Source organism: Cololabis saira, chromosome 5, assembly GCF_033807715.1.
Source record: "Cololabis saira isolate AMF1-May2022 chromosome 5, fColSai1.1, whole genome shotgun sequence".
Classification (NCBI taxonomy): domain Eukaryota; kingdom Metazoa; phylum Chordata; class Actinopteri; order Beloniformes; family Belonidae; genus Cololabis; species Cololabis saira.
In genome coordinates, this window is record NC_084591.1 from 50,252,097 (window position 1) to 50,264,401 (window position 12,305).

Below are 12,305 nucleotides of genomic sequence, written 5' to 3' on the forward strand. Positions count from 1 at the left end.
ACATAGTAGATGTTTATTCGATACAGCTATTGCTAAATTGCTAAAATGGAAGGGAAGTCGTACTCTTGTAAGTCTGTAGACGCTTATCGTGAATGGAAAGATAGTCTAATGGTATATAAGAAAGTCCATGAGCAGTCTGCGTGCATAGATTGCACAATAGAGAGCGCAATTTAATAGGCTACAAGACAAAATAATTAGACAGTAAAGTGAAGTCATTAACTTAAATGATAATTAATAAATCCTATTTTGAAAGATTCCGTGCTGACTCTCTCATATGTATTTCTTGCAACATCCATACAAAATAATGCAATACACAGAAAAAAACAAAATGGTGTGAGAGACTTGGTGATGTCAAACTTCATTCCATATATTCAGACTTTCATTCCATACATTCTGTATTTATACTTTTATATACATCTTATTTTCCTGAAAGGCTTGCACTAATATACATAGTATTTTAAAGTGTACACTCCTAGCTTTCATTTAGACCTAGTTTTGGGCCTTCTTGAACATCTTGAACATTCTTGGGACATCTTGAAACTTTGTTTTTCGAATACAAGCCCAGCGTGGAATATAATCGTCATGGAGACAGACGTGCGAGGGAATGAGCAGCGCAGAAAGACCGGAATTAATTTAAAGCGGAATGAGTCTATACATGATCGTGGAATTATTCTATTCGGATTTAAAATCGGAATAAACCAGTTTACTTCGGAATTAAATTTAATTCGGAATGGCCATTTTCATTCGGAATTAGGTGTTTACATGGTCATTTTTACTCATTTTAAATCGGATTTAATTTTAATTCTGAATTAAAGAGGAACGTCTACAGACGCTAAAGCCTGGATTATGGTTCTGCGTTAAATCGACGGCAAGCGTGAGCCGCAGGTTGCGCCGCGTTGAGCACCCCACGGCGCACGCTACGCCGTGCCTGACCTGCACCACCCAAAAAATTTAACTACGCGTCGAGGCGACACAGACCCAACGCAGACCGAGAGGCTGTGATTGGTTCGCTTGGTAGCAACGCATTTCCGGTTCCGGTTCGTGAAGCAGTAGTGAACTTTCAGCGCTCTTTAACTTTGCCAGAGGTAACAGCATAAACTAAATCTTGACCGAAGGAAGAAGTGAACCTTTGTACCCTTGGCGATGTGTTATCACTTCCTGTGGTTTTACCTGTTAGGAGTGTCTGGATAAACTCTACAAGACACAGAGGAATGCAGTTCATTTCTTCCAGATCTGGCACCTGTGGTGGCCGTGCTTGACTTCCTGTTTCTGAATATCATTCTTGATCTTCAGTGCCACTTGTGATATCATATCTCTACCTGTGTTTGATTTGAACAACTTCTGTTAATCTTTAAGCTCCTGGATAACGTTTACAAGTTCATCCATTTTCATATTGTCAGGGTATTGTCAGGGCTTCCTTTTAACTTGTAAGCCTGGTGTGTTTGTTTCTTCAGAGTTTGAGACATAAAATAGTCTAAGCCAACAGCTCAAAGCTTGAAGTTTTCCAGAAAACCCTTGAAGGGTTGTTTTTTTTTTCAAATGAAGCCTTAGGTCTGAATAAGTTACACCTAAACCCTGATATTCTTCTCTGCAGGTCAGGATAACAGGTTTTATTTATGTCCATTGCTTAGACCTCCCCATCTGGTCCACATACTGCTGACCTTCCAACCTCATGCTTGCAAGCGTAACATCACTCTCTCACCATGTACCGTCTCCTGTGGCTGAGACTGTCGTTGAGCGTCCTCAGGGGGGTGCACATCCTGGCCGGGTTTGAGGCCGTCAGGACAGGAGCTAGCACCAGTAGGCCTGCAGAAAACACGAGATACAGATCATGAACTGGACCAGCATTTTCCTTACAATTTATTTATTTTTTTATTTATTTTTTATGTTTATTTGATATGGACATAGCAATTACATTGGACAAACCAGATGCATTGTTTAAGTGTTTTAGCACAAGTGCTAATTCGCAACACTTGTCCATAGGCAGCTTTTGAAAAGAAGAGAGAGCAATAAAATATTAAGATAACAAGAATGGGAAAAAAATAAAAATAAAAAAAATAAATAAATGAAAATGAAAAACAACAACAAAACAATTGGAAAGGAAATCAAAGAAATACAAACAATTTTCAATTAGAAACATAAAAAGACAACAAAGCAAGCAGTCAACAAGTTAAGAACTATTCATGTGTACACTGCTGATTAGATTTTAACCGCTGTTTGAGTCCTTTGTTAAAAGCTTTTGTATCGGCCTCTAATTTTAACTCAGTGAGTAGAGAGCTCCAAAGTTTTGCCCGCTTTACAGAGAGAAGTGTTGCATTGCATACAAACATAAAACGTATCAATGCCCTTCCCCCGCACACACACAGACAGACACAAGCACATCACAATTCACCCAAGTTACACACACAGACACACACACAGACACACTGGTGTATGGTTGTGTATGCTTCCGTGCAAAGGTTAAAATGTTTCCAGCATCTGTTTTTGTGCAATCATGTTGAGACCAGAAGAAACATAGAAAGAAAAAAAATCTGTCGCAGCTATATCAGAATAAGTTGAGAAAGAATCAGCCTATTGCCAAAAAATGTGTGATTACGAACCTCAGGGGACTTCTATCTTTTAATGACATTTGTTTTTATCTTTGAAATTCTAATTGTGGTAGGGTGGAGGAGCTGCAGCCACTCAGGCTGATTAGGGCATAGGTGGGCCCAATCAGCCTCTCCACCCTGCCAGCCTTCATAAGGCAGAGCTGGACAGCAGCAAAGGGGTCGGAGGAGCTGCTGGTATGCTGCTGAGGAGCTGGGTGCTGCACGTGTGTTCTGTGTTCTGTGTGTTGGATGTTTGGCGAATAAAAGGGTCTGCACAAAACTCCGTGTCTCTCCATCCTGTCGGTCGGGCCCCCGTGGCATTCACACTGCTACACTAATTAAGAGGTGTAATTATCTGACTGGGACATGAAAGTCCAAAGACTCCCAGTCAACTATCAACACAATGAACCAACATTCACTAGCATTGATAACCATCAGGCACCGGCTGCAGGATGCCAAGTTGTCTGGTGAACACCTATTCCTTTTTTCTTCCTACAAGATAATATGATGTTGTTTTTTAATGATCACTGGGTGCCCCTTCTAAAAACAACCTTAACCATACATACATTTTAGGTTTCAATATTTCATATTTTGTACAATCAGGTGCAAATATAACTCAATTGCAACGTGTTGAACAACCATGTGAGTTTTTGCCAAAATGTAAACTGAAAGTTTCTCAAAGACAAACCAATGGCTTAATTCACGAATGATACAGCATTTTTCCTATAAAAAGTATATTGGCTATGAAGCCCCTCAGGGGACATACAGTATTAGAAGATGCAGTATATTTCACTATACTGAGTAAATAATAGTTTAACATGTTTTAATTTGCTTTTTTTAGGGCATTCATTGACACACATTGTAAATATCATGCTTGTACAGAGCAAGTTTCAGAAATCAGCCTTGTGTGTGTGTTATAATTTTTTATTCATTTTTTAACGAGATTAGTATTGTTTTCAGTGTGCCGTATGATTAGATCATCACATTTTACAACTGGAAACAAAATAAAACAAACAAGTGTCTGAGAAAATAGCACTAAATGTGCAGCATTAGATATCAAAACCCTTCAAATTCTGTCTTGAAAAACCCTTTGTGTTTAGAGGAATGCTTTGCTTTGCTTTGCATGCTGTGATCCAAGTGAATACAATAAATAAATTAAAGCTGCAAGCAGCGATGAACGGGCCCTCGCACTCATGGCCACCATAAGCATATCAGAAATGACACCACCCACGGCTTCCTATGTCAAACCATTCAAAAGTTATGGCAGAAAATAGGAACTATCAGATATCGACCAATCAGAAGAAGGGGCGGGGCTAATTTGCACCAATTATGGTCAAGGACTCAAAACCATGTCCGATGACACCATCCACGAGTCTTTATGTCAAACCATTCAAAAGTTATTGCGGAAAATCAGAAGTATCACATATCGACCAATCAGAAGAAGGGGCACTTTTGACTGAGAAAAGTAATGCGCGTCGTTGCAGGATGGAGACGCACATTTTGATGAATAACACACCTGGGTGCACGGTAGGGTTCGGTCTTTGAAGCGGCTGAAGGAATGGCATAAATTGTGCCAAAATGACACGATTAATTCAAAATGGCCGACTTCCTGTTGGGTTTCGGCCATGGCGCCAAGAGACTTTTCTTTAAGTTGCGACATGATACAGGTGTGTACCGATTTTCGTGCATGTACGTCAAACCGTATCGTGGGGCTTGAGGCACAAAGTTTTCTAGGGGGCGCTGTTGAGCCGTTAGGCCACGCCCATTAATGCAAACCACGAAATATCAAAATTTTCGCCAGGCCTGGCTTGGTGCAAAATTTGGTGATTTTTGGGGCACGTTTAGGGGGAAAAAAGGCCCTCCTTTTGTCAGAAGGAAAATAACAATTCCTACAGATACAATAGGGCCTTCGCACTGTAAGTGCTCGGGCCCTAATAAAATGAAATAAACCTTTATTCCTCTTGCACAGATCAGCTACATGAGCAGCAGTGTGACAACACTACAGCCAGTAAAGGTTTCCACCAGCAGGAGTTCAGGGTTTGGCCCCTTCGGCTGCCGTGACTGAAAAAATCCCATCCATTGTTCTTCTTTCATAACTGCATCAAATGTGCTCGTAGCAAAATGTTTCTTGTCAAAATGCTTAAATTGTTTGTGGTCACATGATTTAAGTTCAGGCTGAATATAATTTTCTGCTTTTAGAATACCCAATCAGCAGCCCACTCACCAGGTAGCCTCTCTAGGCTGAAAAAAGGCAGTTTTTTGGACCCGTAAAGGTTCCCTGAAGGAACATTACAGGGATGTTCCTGGTAATGGAAACACACGCAAACGCCGCAGCCTGAAACATCTACGTGGAACTCCTGCTAGTGGAAACGGCCCTATAGAGGGAATGAGCATGACATCACAGATGCGACTTCACAGCGGGTTACGCCCACTGGGTGGTAGAAAGACTGAGTGTCAGAAAGACTGAGTGACAGAAAGACTGAGTGTCAGAAAGACTGAGTGTCCGAAAGATCAACTGGAAAACATCTAAAATGGGAAAGAGCTCTTGTGCAATCGACTGTACTCATAGATTTAGCAAGAGTTTTACAGACTGACGAAAAATAAGCTTAAGAGAGACAAATGGATCGCTGCAATTTACAGAAACCGCATAGGCCAGTTGACTGGTGACAGTCAAAATTAAATTACTAAATAAAATGTTACTTCTAAAATGAAGTGTCAGTTCTATCTGCTTGATCATATACAGGACTGTCTCAGAAAATTAAAATATTGTGATGAAGTTCTTTATTTTCTGTAATGCAATTAAAAAAACAAAAATGTAATTATTTTAATATTGCTGATCATGGCAATATTAAAATAATGAGCTTAAGAAAACTCAAATATCCTATCTCAAGAAATTAGAATATTCTGGCAATCTTAAACTGTAAGCCATAATCAGCAATATTAAAATAATAAAAGGCTTGCAATATTTCAGTAGATTTGTAATGAATCCAGAATGTATGACATTTTTGTTTTTTAATTGCATTACAGAAAATAAAGAACTTTTTTTTGAGACAGTCCTGTATTTACTTCTAACATTTTATGAAGTATTTATTCATTTCATAATATTGCATAATTGATTATTTATATACACTACGATATATTTGCTATTGAATTATATGGCATTCATATAAGACCAATGTCAATTCAAGGCAGGAGATGCTCACAATCTGCTCCTCTGTATATTTCTATACAGGCAGCATCATTCAGCAGATTCTGACGTCAACACTATCATCATTCAGCAGATTTTGACGTCAACACTATCATCATTCAGCAGATTCTGACGTCAACACTATCATCATTCAGCAGATTCTGACGTCAACACTATCATCATTCAGCAGATTCTGACGTAAACACGATCATGCAGGTTGTGAAAGACTGGGGACTAACGTGGTTAGAATTTACAACTCTTTAACTGACTCATTGAAATAGTGATTGTGTCATAAATAACCCATAAGTATCTAAAAGCACATGACACGTTGTGGTCTGATAATCCTCTACTGATTTATGTTGCCTTAAAACATCCGTCTTAATCTCAACTGGCTGAATGATTAAATCAAATATCTGGAAAACCTCAGTTAACTTCTAATCCCATAATGATGTCTCCACAAGCACCAGAAATACTCCAAACATATTAGTCTGAGAGACAATCCCAGAATGAGGGATCCACTGTCACAGAGAGAGGCTGATAAATCACACACATATTAAAAAAACAAGAAAAAAAGCTGTTGAAATACCACATCCTTAAATCTTTGTCTCCTTTAAATCTATAAAAATGTTTGAAGACACTTCAGATAAACTATTAATCTTCATAAGGGAAAAACTTTAAACTATCAAAGTTCTTACTTGGACAAATTACACATAAACTAAGATTTATGTTACAACCTTTCATAATGTTTTCCAAGCCAAAAGGTTTCTGTCATTTGTATGGCCCAAGCAGTTTGGCAGCGCCTTCTGCACTCATTTACACACCCTTTGAGTATAAAAAGATTAAATAAAATGTGCTAATGATGATAAACGATGCGTAGATCTCTCAGGGATATTTGACAGGAGCAGCTATATCTCCCTCCACATCAACCATTATGTTTTCAATGAAGAGATAAAGTATCTCATCTGGTAGCCGTTTCATTCACACGCACGCACGCACGCACGCACGCACGCACGCACGCACGCACACACACACACACACAGTTGCCGTGCATGAATCTTGCGCAAGAAGCAACACTTACCAGAATCCACAAAGATGAAACTGTTACCAAACACAAAACAGGAGCTTAAAAAAGCAACAAGGCAAGAAATCCAAGATTACACGATGAAAAAAACATCTAAAACCTTAATCTTAAACTCTTTTTTTGCCCCTGTTCCCTGAACACATATGGATCATGCAGGCAGACGTCAATTCATAAATATGGTTTTTATTGTCGTTTGTCATTTTCATTTTGTTCTGTCATTTGCTAAGAAAGTTGGCCTCACAGGGAATAACTATCTGACACGAGGAGGAAAAAAAGGTCTTAATTTCTTTGATGGTGAGGAATTCTTAGCAGGAAGACCTTTTAACCCTGTTTCTCACAGCTGAAATCTCAACCACATGGTCCACCTTCTGCAACACCTGCAAATTAAAGACATGAAGACATGATAGAACATACCGATAACAAGCACCATATGCTGAGGCTGCATTTGCATCACATTTGGAGATGTTAGGGGGTGTGTGTGTGTGAGGCGCGAAACATGAAAAAAAAAAAACACACATATGGTTGTAAAAAAAAAAAAAAGCTCCTTCAATGTCAAATTTGAGTTACATATCAATTGATTCATTTTATCTGGGCAGTCAAGGCTAGAAAAACCTGACAGTGATGTAAAAACAAACGGCCACTGTTTAATCAGTCATTATAATGTTTGTGTCATGCTTAATGGTTCTGGCTGTTCATGTCATTTTATTCTGGAGGTTTGTCTCTGTAAGCTATTCCCTATCCGTTCTTAATTGTGTCACTTGTACTTTGCCAGGCTGTTTGTGTACGGTATATAGTCCCTTTTCCCCTTTTCCATACAGTATTTCCAGTCTATTTCTTGTTCTCCTCCGTTGAGTCAAAATGTTGTACTTCCTCATACTGCTCTCCTGCTCAGCTTCAATTAGGATTTTAGTTCTTCTGATATTCTGCCGTGGTAGCGTTTATAGTTTGATCTCCTGTGTTTTGCTCCTTCAACACACCTCTCCTCTCCTCCAGTAGGAGAGTTCATCACTTCTTTTAGAAGGGAAGGGGAGTTCTGAGCTCTGGAGAGGAATCATCTCATAATTATAGGACATCCCCCATAAAGGTTGGAAACTGACCTTGTTGCCTATTAGACCTCTTATCTAAAGGTCTAAAAAACACTCTGTTTTATTTTTACCAGGTGTCACCAGCATCATGTAACTGTACATGAAAAATAATGGAATAAACACTCTCATATTCAAGTAAAACACACACACCCACAAACACACCCACAAACACACACACACACACCCGCTCTGTCTCAAAAAAGAACATTTGAGGATTCTACTGCATTATTCTGCACACTCCTCTTATGGCGCTTTTCCACTAGTATCTACTGAGCCCCACTCGGCTCGGCTTGGTTCTTCTCCACTAGGGGTGTAACGTGCCGAGTAGATACTTTTCTGTAACTATTCTGCCGAGGTTCTAAGCTGCTGAGTCGGCTGTATCTGACATCATCACACTACAGGCCAGGAGATAAGGAACGACCAGATCCAGGAACTCTGTCTCTTCATAGCTGCTCACGACTCCAGCTCACTTTTCAGCAGCACCGAGACAAACTAACAAAAAAAAAGCGTCGCCGCTTGAAGCTTCTCTCACTCAATTTTTTTTTTTTTCAAATTCAAATTGGCTTTATTGGCATGAATGATAATAATCATTGTTGCCGGAAGCATACATACAATAAATCACGAGACAATCATACGAAACACCAATACAATTACAACAAATACCCAACATCAAATACCTAACACCTGCATACAATATATATATATATATATATATATATATATATATATATATATATATATATATATATATATATATATATATATGCACATATATAGAGAACTATTTTACATTAATAGGCAGGGAGACTATGGATAAGGAGACTGAGTTGTCTGGTTGTGTTTCTCTCCATCTATGACATGCGCTGATGTATTTAGCGGCTTCTAAAGAACTTTCCTTTTTTTCTCCAATTAAATGTTGGATTTTGTCCTGATCTGGAAGGGAATCAAAATCCTTTTTTTTTTTAAATATTTTTATCCCGGTTTTTTTCCCATTTTTACCACCCCGTGCTCCTACCTACTGACAGTCCTGGGCATTGCCATCCTCTACCAACCCCGGGAGGGCCCTGCACTGAGCTCAGGTCTCCTCCTTAACCTGAGGAGTGAGCAGGCCGCTTCTTTTCACCAGACAGGGTGGGGCTTCTCCGGCCGAACGTAGCGCGTGGAAGGATCACGTTATTCCGGCCGGATCCTCCCCACCCCATCTGTTCCCCAGTTGGCCAGAGGGGGCATGTGTAGCCCAGGACTGTGTGCATGTTTTTGTGAGGGTTGCTCATATTAGCTACCCAGGGGAACACGGGGAGAACATACAAACTCCACACAGAAAGATCCTTTCGCCAACCCCACCCATGGTGTGGGCACTGAAGTCATGGGGGAACTAACACGCACTTCAGCACCCACAGCGTCCCCCGGCAGGAATCGAACCCAGGACCTTCTTGCTGTGAGACCGCTGCACTACCAGCTGCGCCACCGTGCCCCCGGGAATCAAAATCCTTGACTTGTTGTTTAATTTTAGGAAAGAATTTAGATCTAATGTCTTTGTAATGTTCACACTCTAACAGGAAGTTTTGTTCTGTTTCCAGCTGTCTGTGTGGACAGAGCCGACACAGCCGGTCCTCTCTGGGCTGCCAGGTCCTGGTCCTGGTCCTGGTCCAGGTCCTGGTCCAGGTCCAGGTCCAGGTCCAGGTCCAGGTCCTCTCTGGGCTGCCAGTCTGCCTGTGTCGACCCGTCTCTATGGCCAAGCTGTGATCACTGAGTCTGTACATGGTCAAAGTCTTTCTAAGTGTCTGATCAGTCACGCTGGTCAGATAGGTCGCCATTGTATATTGTCTTTTTAGAGTCAAATAGAATTGTAGTTAGCTTTGGGTTTTTGTGGTAGATGTCCAATAGTTAATGTAATTGTCTTTTTCTTTGGCTATAATCTGGTTGGGCCGGATTGTGTGAGGGCTGTCCTGAGGCCTGCTGTTGGTAGAGCAGGTGAGCCTCAGGACCAGCTGGCTGAGGAGACTCTTCTCTAGCTTCTCCTCTTGGCTGTGGAGAGCTTTGTAGTGGTAGGAGTCGGGGTCGCTTGCTTTTAGTTGTTGGTAAAATTTGATGGCTCTTTTTTGTATCCTAATTAAAAGGGGAAATTGTCCCAGTTCTGCTCGGCATCCATTGTTGGGGGTGTTCCTATGGACTCTGAGGATGCTCTTACAAATTTCAGTGTGCAGCATTTCAATTGGGTGTTTGTCCCATTTTTCAATGTCCTGATTAATAAGAGGGCCCCACACCTCACTACCATACAATATAACAGGTTCAATTACAGAGTGGAATATTTTTAGCCAGATTCTTACAGGTATATTTATGCTTGTAGATTTTTTTATGGCGTAAAAAGCCCTTCTTCCTTTGTCTCTGAGGTCATTAATTGCCAGATTAAAATTTCCTGTAGAGCTAATTTCGAGTCCCAAATATGTGTAGTTGTGTGTGTGCTGTATGTCTGTAGAGTCCAGGAGAAACCTGTGTTGGTTCTTCTGACATTTTTCGCTTCTGGAAGACCATGACTTTGGTCTTTTCCAGGTTAACAGTCAGGGCCCAGGTCTGACAGAACTTCTGTAGGTGATCCAGCTGCTTCTGCAGAGCCTCCTTAGATGGAGCAAGCAGTATTAGCTCATCTGCAAAAAGTAAGCACTTTACTTCTGTGTCAGACAGGGTGAGACCAGGGATATCCGACTCCTCCAGAGATTTGGCCAAATCAACAATATAAATATTGAACAGGGTGGGGCTGAGACTGCAGCCCTGCTTTACCCCTCTACTTTGGGGAAAGAGGTCAGTTTCCATGGTTCCAATTTTTACACAGCATTGATTATTTATGTACATTGTCTTAATAATGTCGTAGATTTTTCCTCCAATACCCTTTTCCAGTAATTTCAGAAACAGGCCTTGATGCCAAATTGAGTCAAATGCTTTCTTGAAATCTACAAAACAAGAGAAGATTGTGTTTTTGTTTTGGTGGACGTGTTTCTGAATGAGCGTGTGGAGGGTGTAGATGTGGTCAGTGGTTCTGTGTTGTGGTGTAAATCCAATCTGACTCTTGCTCAGGACATTATGCTCACTGAGGAAGTCTTGCAGATGGCTGTTTAAGATGCTGCAGAATAACCCAGGTTGCTGCTGACGCATATACCTCTATAATTGTCTGGCTCATATTTGTTTCCACTTTTATAGATTGGTGTGATAATCCCTTGGCTCCAGGTGTCAGGAAAATGTCCAATGTTCAAAATGAGATTGAATAATTTCAATATGGCATTCTTGATTTTACGGCTAGTAAACTTGAGCATTTCATTTAAGATGCGATCAGAGCCACTGGCCTTCCTTGGCTGCAGAGCCTGGATCTTCAGTAGCAGCTCCCCTTCACTGATTTCATAATCTAAAGGATTTTGGTTGTCTTTAACGACTGATTCCAAGATTTCAAGTTTGTTGAGCATATTATTTTGGGCTGAATCCAGTGTGAATGAATTGTACAGATTTTAAAAGTGTCTGTTCCAAATTTCACCATTTTGAATAGCCAATTCTTCCTTGTTTGGTTTGTTGAATGAATGCCATTTTTTCCAAAACTTATTTGAGTCGATGGACTCTTCAATTTCTTCAAGTTGGTTTTGTTCATGTTGCTTCTTTTTAGTGCTCAGTGTTTTCCTATATAACTTTAGGGTTTCCCAGTACTGGAGGCGGAGCTCATGGTTGTCAGGGTGCAGATGTTTTTCATTAGAGAGTTTTCGGACTGTTTTTCTCAGACACCTGCAGTCAGAGTCAAACCACTTTTCATTAGCTGATTGGTTTGAATTCTGATGCTGAGATTTGTTCAGATATGATAGAAATGCTGCGTTATCGAATATGTCATTAATATCCTCGACAGCCTGATTGATGCTGTCGTTACTGTGGGGATAAGTGGTGGAGAGAAAATGGTCCAACTTAATTTGGATTGTTGGATGCCCAATTGCTTTCTGGTAGTTATCTTTGCTATTACTTGTCCATCTATAGGGTTGTTTAGAGCGGTTGAGTTTATTGGGCTCTGCTGCATCAGGGTCTGTTGGGGTCTTACTAATGTACAGGGTGATTTTGCTGTGATCAGATAGAGGTGTTAGGGGGCTGACAGTGAACGCTCTTAGATAGAGGGGGTCTAGGTCTGTGATACTATAGTCCACGGTGCTGTTACCGAGAGGAGAGCTGTGTGTGTAGAGACCAAAGGAGTCCCCTCGAAGCCGGCCGTTGACTATGTACAGACCCAGTGTGCGACACAACTGCAACAGTTGATGTCCATTTCTGTTGACAGTTTTGTCAAAGTTGTTCCTGTGTCTATGTGAGGGGTATAAAGGAGGTGGGGGGGTGTTGAT

The 12,305-nt window shown here is 40.7% G+C and overlaps 1 protein-coding gene across 1 annotated transcript in view; it reads right to left on the minus strand.

Moving 5' to 3' along the window:
- The window catches only part of il34 (interleukin 34), a 144,564-nt gene that overhangs the window by 68,119 nt on the left and 64,140 nt on the right, over nucleotides 1–12,305 (minus strand). Inside the window, exon 3 of the mRNA XM_061722340.1 lies at nucleotides 1,703–1,806. Coding sequence (XP_061578324.1) covers nucleotides 1,703–1,806 — 104 coding nt within the window. The remainder of the gene's footprint in view (nucleotides 1–1,702; nucleotides 1,807–12,305) is intronic.